The 17,337-nt window shown below is 43.2% G+C and overlaps 1 protein-coding gene across 1 annotated transcript in view; it reads left to right on the top strand.

Moving 5' to 3' along the window:
• Nucleotides 1-9,082: 9,082 nt before the first annotated feature.
• Nucleotides 9,083-17,337, top strand: part of anos1 (anosmin 1) — a 49,966-nt gene continuing 41,711 nt past the window's right edge. The window contains exons 1-2 of the mRNA XM_030429171.1: nucleotides 9,083-9,477; nucleotides 16,380-16,427. Coding sequence (XP_030285031.1) covers nucleotides 9,286-9,477; nucleotides 16,380-16,427 — 240 coding nt within the window. The 5' untranslated portion in view covers nucleotides 9,083-9,285. The remainder of the gene's footprint in view (nucleotides 9,478-16,379; nucleotides 16,428-17,337) is intronic.

Genomic DNA, 17,337 nt, shown 5'->3' with positions numbered 1-17,337 from the left:
CCTGATAAACAGACAGTAATGTACTACAGCTTATCCTACCACCTGGACTGACTATCACTCGCAAATGTCGTTCCTGAATCCCCTCTAGACGGTTTCAAAGGTTTTATTGTCATGTGCAGTTGTCAATGCGATGAGATGCTTAGTTCACTCTGTCTTCACCTAATGCCATCAGTCAACCTATTAAAAAGACAGTGGACACAAATAAAATAAAAAAATATAATATGTCCCATTCATATCCACTACCCACCACTTGTGTACATTCATACATACTGAGGCAGATGATTGCTAAAAACAGTCTAAAAGTATGTGCAAAATGAGGTGGTGGGAATATAGTCCAGTTGTATGCATTCTAGAAAAACAACTATCAAGGTTTCAGATGTCCTTGATCTCATCCCAACCCGATCACAAACTGATGAGCTTACAGTCCGATGAAGCCAGAAGGCCAACATCATCTGCAAACAGTAGCGATGCCGCGCAGCTTTGTAGCAAGTTCCCACTGAAGGAATATTGCCACTCATTATTTCTTTCGTTTATTTCAACAACCAAATAATGCAACTTGATTTTTTGTCCCCCTTCCAGCTGTAAACCTTTGAGCTACCTCTCCTCACACAGACAGCCGTCTTAATGTCAAGATTGTAATAACTGAGCCTGTGTAAATAAAAACAGAGACTAGGGCCTTGGAGCGATTCACTTGTTTTTCTTTGTGTTGCATCATCCTCTTGCCATTTTATATGAAACCATGCTTGCCTGTTCTAGTCTCAGTCGAGTCAGCTACGTCTAAAAGCCTCCACACTGCCTTCTGCACTTCTATTACATGCTGTTCGGTAGCAGCGCTTCCTGCCATAGAGCTGGGGCTGACCTCCTAACAAAGAACAGGTTCAATCTGCCTCCCCTCCCCCAACCCGGGAAGCTGATGAGGGTCACATGACCTTTCTAGACAGCACTGAGGAGCAATGGTAATATGTATGGGTGGGGGAAGGGTGCCGCCGAGTCACACGACTCTTGTTGTGTCGTTATTAGACTGAGGAAGCGTGTGGAAAGCTCAGTCTGTAGCAGGGGGAATATCCAGTTGGGTATCTATTCCTCATTGTGCGCCGGTGTCCATTGACATATTGGATTTAGCTCCCTAAGCCCTGCTGCTTTATTTACACTGTAAAGAGAATAGGAGCATGGGAGCTGTCAGAACCAGTCTGGAGGAAAGGGCTTCACTATTTTGTGTGTGTTTGTGTGTGTGTGTGTGTGCACATTAGAGAGAAAAAGGAAGCCCTGTGTACTGTACAACACCTCCTCCACTGTCTTCATCCCCTCCCCCTCTCCAGCCAGCCACACTGGCTAGAGATGCAGAAGTCTTTCTGTGGTACACTGTTATGTCATAGCCTACAGACCTACTTCCCAGTTAGCGCAGAGAAGAATCAAAGGGGGGGAAAAAAGACCTGTTTTCGGAAGTAAACGCTTTGTTCATATCAGCAGAGAAGATGTAGATGTAGATGATGCATCTGGGGTGGAAAGTAGAGCTCAGATGAACTATACAGTATGCGAGCTGCTAAAAACAGCCTGTTTAAATATCACACTTGATCAGTGAGTGCCGGTGCATTTTCTCGAGAACATCGGAGTGTATACATTAGAAAAAAGTGTCACACTTCAGGAAGCAACATTCCTCCTCCTGCCACGATCAAATTCCTTTGACAGAACAGGGGGAGGGAGAGAAGGCTGGAAAAGCAGACAGATGTCAGAGAATCAGGGGGTTGAGGACAGGGGTCAAGGGTTGGTGACCCGGGCATCCAACAGACTCGCCTTCCCTTTCCTCCCCCACCGGCATAATGGCGGTCATTGAGTTTACAACGCTTTTTTCCTACAGTGACATTTAAATCTTTTTGTGGCAGAGCTTTGAAATTCCCCCTCAAGCTGCAGATTGGTCAGTTTGACAGTGCGTTTTTTCATTTTGAGTTATTAAATGCTAAAAATGCAACTGCTTTGAATAAAAAGGCCCGTGGACAAACATTTCCTTGGAACAGTAAAAAAAAAAAAAATAGTGTCAGGGTATGTTTATTTTCAAGCCAATCACCAGAATAAATGTTGGCAATGCTGGAGGGAGCTACCTGTTAGCTTAGCATTAAGAGTGGAAACAGGGGGAAACAAATTACCAAAGAAAACATTTTTAAAACATTTTATATCATATTTGTTTAATTTGTATAAAACTCTGGTTGCCACCACCTCCAAGCCAAGAAATATTGGCCTACTAATAGATAGCTGATATTCATCAATGCGGTTAATATATTTAAGTGTCGTTTCGATCATTTGGACTAAATCAATAACTTCTTCAGCTGTATATCGTTTAACTCAACTTTATTTATAAAGCGCTTTAAGCAGCCATAGCTAGGACAAAGTGCTGTACATGAAAAGAAATAGAACATAAAACATAAAAACATAGGAGACAAAATACATCTTATACTTGGGCACATCCACACCGTGTGCTAAAAATGGTTGATGCTGATGTTGAAGTGGTTCATGGCACAAAAACGTCTCTGATGGGTTTCCATGGAGACAATTGTACAGGATGTAATTAAGATGTGATGCATTCTAAATATTCCTGCACGGTATCACAATGTATTAATTCAGTAATTTAATTAGATGGCATGATGGTGGAGTTATGCTTCAAATCCCTTATGCACAAATATTTGCATCATCTCTTCTCCCTGTTTTACTGATAATGAAACTGTTCACTTTTGTTATGCGTTACACTAATTTGTCTTTGTATTCATGGTGAGGCCAAATGGACCATATAAGGGTCAACACAAAAATGTCCACACCAAAAAACAAGTGGACTTATTTCTGATTTGATCTCCTAAATTCAAAATAGATCAATGGAAACTGAGCTGGTGAGCTTTGCTGAAAATATAGGACTTATTTGAGAGTATAACTTTGAAAACATTCCTACTGTATGGAGCCTCTCACAGGAGCTGTGATCTCCCAGTGACATTGTATTGTTCGCTCAGAGGCTGGGGGATGGGCATGTCTGCCGTTCAGTGGATCACTGGTTTCAGCCTCCTGCTTTGTCATAGCAACATAATGCTGCGTAATGGGCCTCCGCTCAGCTAGACACCCAATACAACACTGTGGCATGTCACTCTACATAATCACTCTCCTGACCTCCAGGTTCAGGGGATGACATTTGAACAACACTGTCATGGTTCTCCCTGTTCCCTCTGGAAATAAATGATGATGACATGAAGAAGCGTGGAGGGATTTACATGTGGCTGAGAATCATGGGGTTGTATAACAGGCAGGAAAGAACAAACTGTGTTATCACACATCCTGATAAAAGTCATTCACATGGAGATGTCAGGCACCTCGTGATCTGATATGTAAAATGATTCAAAGAGCTTTACCACCGGCAAACATTTACCTACCAATTAAGGTTATAAAACATAGATAAATTCTGCCTCGCTTGGTAAGACTCGTGTGTATGTATCTCTGTGTGTAAAAAAACATCCAAATGTGTCAGTGTGTGTGCATGCTCATGTGCGTGACAGACACAGAGAAAGGGAGATTACATTGAGTCTCAAAATGTGTTCTATTTTCCATCATATCTGATAATTGTTTGCCTCAGACGAGAGGACAAAATCCTCCCGATAAATTCCCCATTGTTGGGTATTAATGCTGGATCATCTCCTGGAAAATAATGTGAGAAAAGGAAAGAGGGAGGAAGAGAAGGGGAGAGGTTTCAAAGCGCTTGAGCCTTGGCTGAAGATTTGCCTGTGGACACATTGCCATCTAGTGCTGCGATGTGGTACATGAGCACTGAGATCATCCTCATTTGGATTACATGTTTTTCTGTCCTCAAAATGTGAATAGATGCTGTTTCATAACCCCATCCTCCCTGTCTCCTCTCAGGCCTATTATATCCAATCTGAAAATAAACACCAGCACGCTCTGTAGAAAAGGTGCTGCTGACGACCACCGAGGGACACTCAGCTGTCAGTCAACCATTACTGTCTGAACCGAAAATGTAACTCTGAGTGGGTGGCTTATATGTGAATAACAGCTTGTACTGGACTATTGCACAACGCCGCATTGTTTTTCGGGACATGGTGAAAGAAGAAAAATATTTCATGCAGGACATCTATTTAGAAGTCCTCCACGCCAAGTAGGTTTTTTTCCCCAAACCTCATATACAAGACAAATATTTTCAGAGGGAACGTTAGACAGGAGGAGTGAATAGACTTTTTAAAATCATGAATAGACAAAAGAGGGACTGTAGAGCTGAAGGGGTTTTATCAGTGAGACAGAAAAACATTTCCCGCATGCTGTTTTTTTTTATTAGTTTGGGGACATAACCAGTCACTCATGGGGTCATGTGAAAGGATGGCAGTGTGCAGGCGTCCCGGGCGTGAAGGCAAAGCTCAAAATAAAAGAGCAACATCGATGTATAGATACTAGGGAGCACACTGTAAATCTTTAAAACTATCCTACCGGTGGCTCACATATCGACATTCAGTGTTAAGAAAAAAATTCTAATGGAATAGAATAATTAAAGGGGCAATATGTTTGGATAAGAAATTTGAAGAAATATTATTAACGATATTTAAGACAAAAATAAGGTCCCTAGAAGACTGTTTTAAGCTAGAAAGGTGGCAGGGTCCGCCAAATATAAAGTAAAACAGTATGAATTGTGTCGTCCTTGAAAATCACTTCGTTCATTCAGTTTATTCAGTCATGAACACAAAAAGAGTTGTTTATCGAGTTCGTTTAAGCACAAAAAATAAGTCAATGAAGATTTTTCTTCTCCTCCCCGAAGCTGCATACTGCACCTTTAAGATGCTCGCAGTATAAATCAGCCTGCTCCACTTATCTCGGGCGAAATCGCAGGAATATGACAGAAGGCCGGGTGAACTTTTTAATCTACTGCCATCATTTGAAGCCCTGCAAGTGAGGCAGTGTCTTGCCATGACATGTTATTTGACTTGGTAAGAGGAACAAAAGAGGAAGAGGAATAGCGATTTCTCAACTTGGCGGGTGATGAAAGGTGTTCAATCAAACGCGGCCGCCGCAGTGAGGATTGAGGCGATACTTCAGTGTTCGCTGCCTCTACCTGGTGGATGACACTGTGGAAGATATCCGTTACAGTGATGTCACTCTTGAAACTTGGTCTTAGAGACAGACCATGTGTTCTTTATACAACACTGGCTGCCGGTTTACCAAAAGCATTTTGTTAGTAACAAACTGGAGAATTAATTTGTATGAGATCACAGCCTGTGCAGATGAAGCAGCGATAACGTCATGACTTTTGGGATTATAGACTCAGAGTTTTGGCTGCAGAACGAACGTGAAATCTTTGAACTCTCCGTCTCGTCCATTGGCAGGCATCAACCTGTTCTGTAGCAGGTGTTGAACCTCTGAAAACAATAAAATCTTACATAATGCAACACTGTTTGAAATATCTATGTGCCCCTTTTGTTCTGTGAGCCCTTTCTTAACACACTGTGTGTCCATGGTTGCAAAGAAAAGAAACAAGTTAAATTCAGAACCTACTCTGACGTGCATCTACACGATTATCGCGCTCTCTGTTCAGCCTTCAATGATCCATGCTGGAAAACACCGCCTCTGTCTGAGCTAATCTTCTCTTTTGTTTGCTATTTGTTCGCAACAAAAGCCGCTCTCCTCTGATTCGGGGCTGGGGGGGCCTTGCATCAAAGTTGTGAACTCCGAGTCCACCTGCAACTTTAGAGATCAAAGATACTCAAAGTGTTTGATCGCCACACACCTTCTTTTCTCAGGAGCATGCAGGCTGAAAACCGATACCGGCGTGTGTTGTCTTTTGAGATGCCTTTTGTCAGATAATATGAGAGAGACCAGGTTTTTCTTGGGGCTGCAGATGGTCCCCTGTCACACCGCCGTAGGGCTGAGTGCTGTTGAACAACACTTCCAACGTAAAGGTGATGATCAGTTCCTAGTTAGGACTGAATCTGGGGATGTTGGTTGGCTGTCTCACACTGATGTTTACTGGTGGGTTGCAGGCGGAGCCCCATGTTCCCTCTTGGATGCCCACATGATAAATTGCATTCTCAGGCGCCCTTCCAGTGGACAAAACACAGTGAAGCACCCTCTCTTCACTATAAATATAACACAACTTTCTGTGCACTAGTGGCCCCCCTGTATACATGTGGTGGCCCTCAAACATCCTGAGTCCGCCACTGCTGATGTAACTTTTGTGAGACGGGGCAAATTAAGCTTGAAAACTGGGGTAAATGTGGAGCAATCACGAAGTCATGACGACTGGGTGCACTGATGCAGGAAAACACAAGAACTGCATGTTTCTGTAGGTACATGTTTTATTGGATTGTGAGCTGGTTTACGTACACATGGGTTTATTTGCATCGGTTGTTAATGATGACTCATTGAAAACAAAGGTGTGAATGAAAGCAGGGACGTGAGCTCGAGATGAAATCCGGTCAGACAAGCACGTATGCCCTATCTTGATATCTTAATAGCTGGAGTTCACAATTGGCAGAGGCTTTTCCCAGTCAATGAAAGCATGGCGTCGGAGGGATACGTGTCCCACAGGCTGCAGGAGACATCAGGACCGCACACAGACAGTGTGTTTCCTTCACTGCACACCATAAAACCCGCCCCCCCCCGCCACACATGGCTGTAATAAGCCAACAAATTAAGCCATTATGCCGTTTTTTAAGGTACACAGACATCCGCGTTTAAATGTTTTAAGAGTGGCAAGGGATCTCTCACCCCGAGTTACATTGTGTGTCTGAGACCACCAGGGAAACGATCGCACATCCATCTTATCATTAGAGAGCTGTGAGATGATTTGTATGATACACACACTCAAACTGTAGCAGGCTGTTGCTGTCATTACAGCGGTCTGCTAACCCTCATCATACAGGATGCTAGGTATTCATGAATGACATGGGAATTAAAGAGTATGATTTCATGATCCCCGTCGTAAAGAGGCTATATTCGGTTCCGGACGTGCTAATATGGGCATATTACCATTCCAGCAGAGGGGCATGGGTCGAACTATTTGGCACAATCTATAATTGGCCCCCGGCAAGATGGCGACTCAAGCCAAATCTAATGATGGTGTGTGTGAGTGTGCTTCCACTCCCACTCTGCACACAGTTTAAGAGCAACACCTATAAAAGTTCATTATGCTGCTGCTGTAATGGGGTTCAGGGAAGTACTCCATGAGCTGACAAAAGCACTGAGTGTCTTGTAAACCCCTCGAGGGAACTTTCTAATTAAATACTCACTCTTTAATGCCAATAAATAGCGAGGATTTCAAGCTTTTCCTACATGTCATATTTTCTCCACACCTGAGGCTATGAAATGATGCCAGAAGTTGGGAGTCCATCTTGAGGAATTTAGGCAGGATGGTTTTAATAGTTTTCCAAGTCGAATTGTTTTTCCAAGCTACTGTTAAACTGAGGAGGCGAGAGCTGAAGGCGAAAGGGCTTCCCTGGGATGTTGGCAAGCTTCACCAAGGCCATATGTGAGGGGTATGATATAGAGGAGCTGGCCTCTCCACATTTCTGATGAGTTGTGTCATCAGTAGATGGCAGTAGGTCTAACCCTCCTGCTCATACAGTAGCCAGGTGTGTGCTAACTATAGGCCTACTTGATGTTTCGGTGTATTGTTGGGGTATTTTATGAAGGCAAAGGGAGAAATTAATTAATAAATGAAACGATGGAAGCAAATTAAATACACGAATGAACTAGAAATGAAGTCAGTAGAGAGGATACCTGTTCTATTTAATTGAACTCAGCCCAATCCAATATGAAACTTGATAGCCTTGTATCACATAAAACTTCTTCACCATAATCAATGCTTATAGATCTAGGATCTGTATCAAATTGTATTCAGTCATAGATACCAGCCACTGAAACACACCAGATTTTTTCATCAAGATCTGTGCATAATTTCCTGAGCAAAGAAACGCAAAGATAAAGAAATAAAGGAAACATTCCTGGATCTGTCCCTTTATCTGGATCTGCACCAAAAGCTAATAGGGTCTATTCTAGACGCAGGCCCATCGTTCATCTAACTTTCATGGAAATCTGATTAGTAGTTTTTATGTAATCCTGCTCACAAACCAACCAGCCAACCAACATTAAATAAGCACAAAAGTGCCATTTCCCAAATATAACAGCAATAAAAAAATGTGTTGTATGTCTGTTATTACACTAAACTGAAACCTGTGAACACATCATATGCATTAAATGGGCACTTTGCCAATTTTACACATCAACTCAGCCTGTGAAAACATGTGAGTCTTCAGTGGCGCTGGAAGGAGCTTTCTAAAGTTTGAAAAAATAACCCCAGTGATGTCATCTGGGTTATCTCAGATCAGACTATAGACTCTAATTCATATCAGAATGCCTGCTTCACAAACAGTTATGGAGTGGGCGCTTGTAGGTGATGATTTGCTATGCATTAGGGGGAATGTAGGATTCCCATACAGTTGGGGACAATTTGTGACAGGGAACTCGCAAATGCTGTCTATCTCTACTGCCTTTATTCTGACCATCCCTCATTTAAAGGTGCACTGTGTAAATATCAGCTGCTTGCTGAATTAATATTAAAAAGAAGTCGGGGGCAGCATATCATAGTAACCAGTAACTGCTGCTAACTGGAGCTTGCGTTAGCTAGTTGTCATGATGTCAAGACTGTTATTCTTTCACACTCTGTTGATGATTTTAGTGACGTTTTAAATGTATTCAACCTCAACTCTTACATGGTGCACCTTTAATGAGTTTGTTGGGAGTCCACCCAACTTTTGCGTATATGTTTAGGTGACAGATAAACGGTCATTACCACTAGACAATGTGCTCATTGATAAAAACATTAGTCTAACAGGGCAACTTGTGCACTCCACAGCCAGGTTCTGGATTTATCTGCTGTAGATTATTATGTGATTAACATAAAAACTCATCTGTTTCTATTCAGCTCGTTCTGTTATAATTTATGATTACAGGACATGATTTGCATCCGCACACCCACCCACATTTTCCCCCCTCCTGCTTTGTGGACAACCTGCCCCTGCTGTCTGAGCGGTGTGCTCCGTGGGACTCTGCAGCAGCAGCAGCAGCAGCGGTCTACCTGCTTTAACGCTCCTCGTGCCCGTCACTCATCGCCGGCTCGTCCAATGGCGGCGCCCGTGAGCCCGTGACTCCTCCCCAGTGTATAATTGAAGTTTCTTTAGTTTCTCCGGCGGAGCCCGCACGCAGTATTGTCCGATCCGTGGAGGGATTAAATACACATCGGCGGGGAGCATGTTTTCCAGGAGCCTGAGCGCGTCCGTGACCCTGTGCTTGTGGATTACGGCGTTAACGAGCCCGGGAAGTGTGTGCGCGAGGAAGCAGGACGACTCTTTCTTCACTGCCAGCATTTACCGAGCGAGATGCGCCTCGAGATGCCTCAGCCTGCACATCACCCGCATCTCCGCTTTCTTCAAGCACTCGCAGGTACGAGCATGCGGCCGCAGGACTCCCCAACTTCTGCCAGAAAAAAACAAAACAAAAACAAAACCGAGGGGATAAAAAAAAAAAAAAGGCGCTGTTGTGTGCGTTTTATTGATGAATGAGCGCGTGTGAGCAGCCGAGCCAACCCCACATGAGTCTAACCTGTTTCTCCTCGGCTCATTTTGAGGAGACAGTATGGTGCTGAAATACTTTTTCAACGTTTCTTCTGTCAGGAACGAGTGAGATCTTTTTCGAGTGTCACCAGAATAATAATGAAAAAAGGCACCAGTTGCAGATATGAGCATCTACATGGAGGGTTGAGTTCACCGCAAAGTTGCCACATGCATTACCTGCATATCACAAGTGTGTAGAGTTGGTTAAAAAAAATCTAATTGACACACGGGTTTTTCCGATTGAAAGGCGCATTTCTGCTGTGCCAGTGTCCATTCATTTTGCTTTTTAAAAATGAGATTTCTGTCACGGTGAATGTGATGGACTTAACCCTGGTGTTTTTTGTTTTTTTTTCTGCTGCCCACTTACTTCTAAGCCATCTGTCTTTCCACTGCCTTACATATTCACAGGGAGAATTTTTTTTTTCTACCAGGGTCCCCGCAGAGCCCGCTGCTGTGATGCACACCCTGTTTTATAAATTAGCTGTATTCCTTTGCCTGATTTGGTATGTGTGCTATCAGAAGTTGTTTTTCACCCTCCACTGGACACACTGTTCTCTCCCAGGACTCCAGAGAAAAGGACCCCCGGTCACTGATCCTTCTCCCCTCTGCTCCCCTTTTCACCAGCTATCTATCTGGTGCTGGCCGCCTTTCATACTGGGGCTTCATTTGCATTTGCAAGGCTCGTCTTTTTTCTCAAGGTGCATTAATGAATCCCTAATTGTCAGGAAACACTGCGGCGCAAGGTAAATTTGCAATTAGTTGAGAGTTCAGTCTCTTGTTTCTTTGTCACCAATTCGGTTGACTTTGAAAGCACTTATTGATCCTGTGTGGCGGGTCTTGATGCATGCGGACAGAGAGACTTTGCGGTTTTATTAACGGACATTATACACCTGGGGTGAGGGATGAATGTGCTTAGCTGGAATTAAAAAGGCAGCGCCACGCTTCCAAAGAACACAGATTGAAAACAGTGTTCCTTAATTCACAACTTGGCAAAGTGCAGTTGGTGGATTTGCTTTGAGAAGACTCCAAGGGTATGTTGCTGCAAAGTTTGGGAATCGAATTAGTCACCAGCTGACTGAGAAGTCAAATAAGTGATGGAAGTCCCACCTCTAATGAGCGGCTAATAGTCTACATAATTGACTGCAGAGCCTCAGAGTCTGAGGGGAAAATGAGAGGGGGGTGTTTTGTGGAGCGCTTTCCTGGTGAGTGATAAGCAAAGGTTGCCCGAGCAAGCCTGGGTCTAAGAATAGAAAGGCAATTGTTGATAATCTGCAAGGACTGTCTTATGCACAGGCCTTTCATGTGAAAATGGGGGGTCTGGTCAGCTGCAAAAACATATGGACCCAACCTCCACCCCTCCTCCTCCCTCCACCCTGCCCTCTACCCCCTGGCCCTGCCAATAAATGCCAGCATCACACCTCATAGGCATGCAGAGGATGCACGCTGAGCTGCCGATGCTGCTCCGTCGAGGTCACCTTCCTGCTAAACGCCGGCACCCAATTTGCGCTAAATGTGATAAGCTCTCATGTGCTTTTGCCACAACACTGGAGCATGCTCAGTCAGCACAACCTACAGGTGGATCTGCTTCCTCCGGGAGATCTTATTACAGGCGGACAGGCAGCTCGGAGCTCCACTCCTATGATTGAGACGACAGACCTCCTAATTCAACTCGGACATCCTTCAGGGGTCATTCAATACTCGATAGGGAAACCAAGACATACAACACTTTCCATTTTCATGGAAATGAAATGTCTGGGCTGCATGTCAAAGCAGTGACTTTCGCCTACTGTTTCTCAATATTTTACAGTGTCTACTCAATATCTAGTAATCTATTCAGACTACTTATTTTGGTTACGGTACAAGAGACAATTTGTCCTCTTAACACGTTCTGCAGCTGGAATTTAAAACCTCTGGTTTTCATATCAGCTTTTTTTTAATACGATCATTCTGTGAACACTGGAACGATACTTGGAGAATTTAGCGCTTGCAGATGTTATGAACACCCACGCGACTTTCCCTTTTTATGTGGCTGAATCCGAGAAAAAATCCGAGACTTTGTTTTAATTGTTGCAACTATGAATTAGTGTGAAATGGAAACAAGGGCAGAGCTGCAGGGCTGGGAAGCCCACAGGTCGTCCATAGGTTGTCAGATTTATTGCAACTGTAGATTTATTGATGTAATAGTATTTCCAAATACAGATTTATTGACATTTTACTCCACGTTTGGGGAACTTGTCACCCCGGCACAATAGACAGAGGGGAACACCCAACCATAAATATTAGCCTTGGACACTTTAAAATATTAAGAGCGAGCTGGGAGCCCTGTGCAATAATGTATTCTGAAAGCATCAGCCTTGTAGTGGATTATTTATGTGGGGACCCGTGAAGCCAAAAACAAGGTGTGTCCATGAGGTCTTGTTATTACATTCAAAGCAATAAAACTCCAACATTTTAAATTCAGTCATTCATTTCTAATGTGCCGCAGAGAAAAGTCTGAGCATCTAACTTGAGAGATTTGTGTTTCAAGCGAGGGGAAGGAAAACATTGGAAAGTAGTTTTTCCATGTCACCCTTGTTTTCGCCCTTTGATATTAAATAACGTGCGGTGGAATCAAGCCCCGGCCAGTGATCGTCTCATGTGTGGAGTTTTTCATTAGCGAAGACAGCGGATGAATAGGGGTCTATGTAGCTTGGCCTCACCTCTCCGTAAATGCTTTTAAACCATGACACTCCTGTCAGTAAATCTCTGCTACACCCCGAGCTACCTCACTTGACAAATAGGCTCCGTTCCTAAAGTGGAGACAACTTTACACCAGTGTTGTTTGAGATCCCTGAAACACCCTTCTATGTTAACATTGGATGTGCGCTAAGCAGCGCATTAGCTCACTTTCAGAGCGCCTGTCAAATAATTCATATAAAGTGAATAATTGATGAGCAGAGTGACCACAGCCCTCACACCCACTCAAGCCGAAGCTTAAATCTTTAGGCTCCTTTATTTTAGTGCTGCATGTGTGCCCTGAAGGATCAGTTATTTTGGTGTAGACTGAGGACCCCTAGGCTGACACAGAGACACCAGTCTGTCCTTTGAAGTCCTACGTCCTGTTAACCAGAAATGTAGCTATGGTATCTTTCAGTACTTTAAGGGCGCACAATGTTGTTTTTGAATATTTACAGTATTGATAATGTAACAATACAAACTCAGAAATATTTGTATATTCCATAACTGGATAAACAAGCTGTTCTCAGAAAGAAATAAGGTCACCAGAACACTGTTAAAAGCTAGAAAGGTGGCAGGGTCCAGCAAATATAAACAAAGTAACACAGTATGAAGCTGTGTTGTCCTTTAAAAGAAAACACTTTGATATTCAAGTTTAAACTCAATAAACGATCAATGGAGATTTTTCATTTTCTTTCTGATTAAAATTTCTTCCCAAAAACTGAACCTTTAAAGATTTAATGCAACTGCTCCTTTGAAGGGGCGCTAATTAGCTTTGGAGAAGAAATTCAAACTCGGAATTTTGGTATTTACAGTATTGATGAGGTAATAATACAAACTCAGAAATATTAATTATATCCATAACTGAACAAACAAGCTGTTCTCGGAGAGAAATAAGGTCCCCAGAACACTGTTTGAAACTAGAAGGTTGGCGGGGTCCGCCAAATATAAATGAGGTAAAACTGTATGAAATTGCAGTGTCCTTTAAGGTAAGTTGGTTATTTAGTTTGTTTAGGCATAAAACATGAAGATCTTTCTCTTTTGATTACATTTTCTTCCCCAATCCCACATAGTGCACCTTTTTAATGCTGCTAAACATATAGGCAAGATCGGACACCATTCAAAAGCAATTCTGCGATGTAACCTGAGATCCATTTAACCCAAATCAGAGCCTCGTAGGAAACAAAGGATTCCCATTTTCAAAAGGTGGAATGCTGTCCTGGTAGATAAAAGGGGTTTTGTCCATGTTTCCCTCAGTTGTCTAGACAATACAACACGCCCCTGGCCACCTGCTCCAACTTCTCAGCTGACAACCGCCATAATGCATCTCCGTGATAAATTCCCTGTTTACATGACTCCACTGCAAAGCAGCAAGTTCACCTTAGCGTCACATTTGTAGACCACTGTCTGCTCTCCTCTCCTTGACCTGCCAGTAACTCAGGAAGATATCTTGAAAGCATTCATTTACTTGAGTCCTTGACTGTCCTCAGCACTGCATAATGTTCAGACTGCGGAGGAATGTCATGGTGAGTCAAAGGGATGAAGTCCTGACCTATAATTATTCCCCCGTTGGTCCCTGACATGGTGGGGTCAGGCCTGGACAGCTGGGGCAACATCCTGCTGAGCTTCTCTGCTACAGTGATGCTGTCACACAGCAAAATTAGCTCCTCTGTGGATCTGGACCTGTCGCCACTGATGGATGGGCGAAGAAAGGTGTCAAAAACAGGATTGATGATTTAGGACATGGTCTAGAGTTGTGACAATCTGTATAAATTACCCCCGAGGCATTGGCTGCCAGCGAAAATGTCAAGGTTTTATTTACAGCGTGTTACCAACAGGGGGTTTGGCTCGGTCGCATTTTTTTTGTAAGTAAGCGATCTCCACAAGGATTTGAATCATTTGATAGAGGAATAATTCACATTTTAATCAACTTTCGGCCAAGAAGAGTGAAGATGCTCTATTACACAGAAAACTTGCTGATGCACACTGAACTCGTCAGCCAAGCTCGCACTCATTTCCACCAACAAAATCAAACTATTCCAATTCTCCTTGGTGCTGCGGTTCATACATTTTTCTTCCTTATCTGTACTTTTTTTTTCGCGTTGAAGTTATTCTCCTAAGACACGACCATACAATCGTGGATTCCTTTGAAGCCATTTGACCATTATCCTTGACACTAAAAGCATAGCACTTACTGGTACTGGATGTCAAATTAAAACCCTTTAATGATAAGTTCTCTCCTAAGGTCTCATGGGAAATTTCTTCTGGATTACATTGTGGGAAAAGGCTTTGAACTTGACATTGAACTTAAGCAGACTTTTTTGCCTTCAGAGCCTGAAAGTTTGGCTGGATCCTACTGCTTCATTGCTTTCATTAAGAAGTGCTGGGAAGTTCCAGTAGTGAAGCTCAGATCCAGGTCATCGACGGACGGAATCCATTAATGAAGCTCAAAGGCTCCATTGAGAATATTTGCATTGGATTTTCTTTATAACGCATCCAGAATTACAGCAGGAAAGTGAAGCAGCTAGAATCAATATTCTTATGATTAAAATGGACCAAATGTCCATTGCGGTGGTAAACCCTCAGCTCTGTGCAGCTTTTGGGCGTCATTTAGCTTATTGTTTTGTTTTTTATGGCCTGCATATAACTTTTGTGGTTCACTCAACTGCAGCTAACTTAGCTTAGTTTTTCTGCAAATTATTAATTATGCAATTAATATGATGCCATTAAAGGTTGAAAAATGCTCATCAACGTGCCCATACGGCTGGGTATGGTTAAAGGAATCTAAATGTCAGTGCTAATACGGATACCTTGACTTCGATAACAGTTTCTGAACACCAATTTTGTCCTAAATGAAAAAAGAAAGGCATCACATCCTTGACATCATTGCTTGAAAAATAAAAACGGTTATTTGATAACCAAAATATTTGGCCACTCAGTTTCTTTTGATCAACTAATGAATTATTGTAAGAAAGTTAGCCAAAGGGATTAAAGAAATGGCTGTACCTGCCCACCCAACAGCGGCCAATCAGAGTTGGCGATTAGCTGGCTGACATAGCGTAGCTATTTCCCGAGTAAATAATTTGCGTTGGTAATTTAGAGTTGGTAGACACCAAAAATGGAGCAAAAAGAAAAATGAATAATCTGCCTCACAATCATGAAGTGGACAGACACTCAACTCCAAATTTGTTTTAATGTTTTCCTGTGTCTGCTAAATGTGTTTATAACCCCAATAGCACATATACATCTCCCTGACGTCAGCGTGAGATGCGTTGGAAAGGCAAAGTCGTAGACGGAGCGTATGTGTGCTATATGGGAAGAAACAGTTTCACAGATTGACCTAAGCGTCCCTTTTTCTGTCGCTCATCACATTCAAACATTTCGCCTCTTTCATGTTGATCCTGCCAGTCGTTTATTCTGAAGCACCAGCTTTGCACTTGCGCCATCCAAGCACAATTATGTTTGCAGAGGCTGACAGCATAATTCTCCGCCCTAATGGAATTCAGGAAATGACCACTTGCACAAGCCATTTACCCCCAACGGCCCTCCGCTCGACAACTCTCATATTTACACGTAGAGGGGTTTATAAATACGCAGCACTATTAGGGCCAAATGTTTGCCTTGTCTGAGCGCAGAAGGTGGCACTTCCACAGCAATTAGAGGAAATTGGCAGTATCTGCAGTCCAGGCAGGAGTGCTGACATCAGTTCCCACCTCGGCGGCCTTGGGGACGTCTGTTGAGAGATCAAACAGGCCTGGAGATCGCCGTGCTCTGCTGAAACTGACCAGAGGTTTGCCCTGGCTCTGGTGCCGTTGACCCCTCTTTCCTGCTTAGGTTACAGGCACTCAGGAAGCAAAAGCTGACTCTGGAGTCTGTTTTTGAGATTTGTCTGCCGTTAGCACTATTGTAACTCAAAATAGGATGGGGATGGAAGAGGAATCAAAACTGCGTATTCATTCATTCGATGAACTGATTATTTTCAATGTCTCTGATGTTTTTTTTCCTTCTCTTTCACAGAATAATGGATCCTTGGTGTGGTGCCAGAATCACAAGCAGTGCTCCAAGGTAATGCGGTTTCCCGTCTTTCATGAATGAGACGCATGCCACATACATGCCTCATTATTAGAGGATAATACAGCATAAAGTGCGCGAGTCACGACAGGACTAGTTTTGTCATGCCTGCAGGAAGAGAACCTTCGAGAGCTGTTGACATAGACTATCATGAAAGAAACTCTTTTCTCTTCAGCGAGTCTTTTACTAGATGGCTTCTGCTTTCATTGATACCCATTTGCTTCTGTAAATGGGACGCGATTTAAATAAGTTTGGAAGAGGCTTATGAACGCAAAGCGTGATTGTTTTCTCCCCCCTCTTGCTTTTTGGAATTTTGGTCCCGACGCGCTACGCTACGCCTCCCGCAGGGCTTGTTTGTGTTTTGTGCCCTGTCCCAAAGAGGGTTGATACAAAGCTGGCGTTGACAGGCTCCTCTGAAAAAGATGGCGCTGACATACTCTATCAGACTCTCCGGGAGCTGTTGACAAGGGCCGCGTAGATGTGGTGTATAGACTGTAGACGGGGAACACTATGGAGCTGAAATAAGAAGGATGATACGCTAGCAGAGGTCCAAGCAGAAATCTAAACAATGCTCTCTGTGGCTGTCCAAGGGTCTCATCTCCTCACACACGGACCGTGAAAGCAGGATTTAATGCTGTTAGCCCATGAGGACTCAAAATAGGACACGGACGGCGTGTGTTGTCTAAATAAAAGACAAAAGTATGTAGGAAGTATGTGTTATTGCCTAGGTGATGACACATTACATGTAGTCCTTGTCTGTATTTATTGTTTTTTCCACAGACCTCAGACTTTGTTGTGCCTATAGAGGAATGCATGCCGAGTATCTGGGCCAATCACAGCACTGCAGTGATGGTGATTAATAGGAAAATGCAGTTTTTTTTTCTTCTCATGCTTACTTAACACG

Source organism: Sparus aurata, chromosome 9 (genome assembly GCF_900880675.1).
Source record: "Sparus aurata chromosome 9, fSpaAur1.1, whole genome shotgun sequence".
Taxonomy (NCBI): Eukaryota; Metazoa; Chordata; class Actinopteri; order Spariformes; family Sparidae; genus Sparus; species Sparus aurata.
The sequence above is the reverse complement of the archived record's forward strand: the minus strand, read 5'-3'. Positions and strand labels throughout refer to the sequence as shown.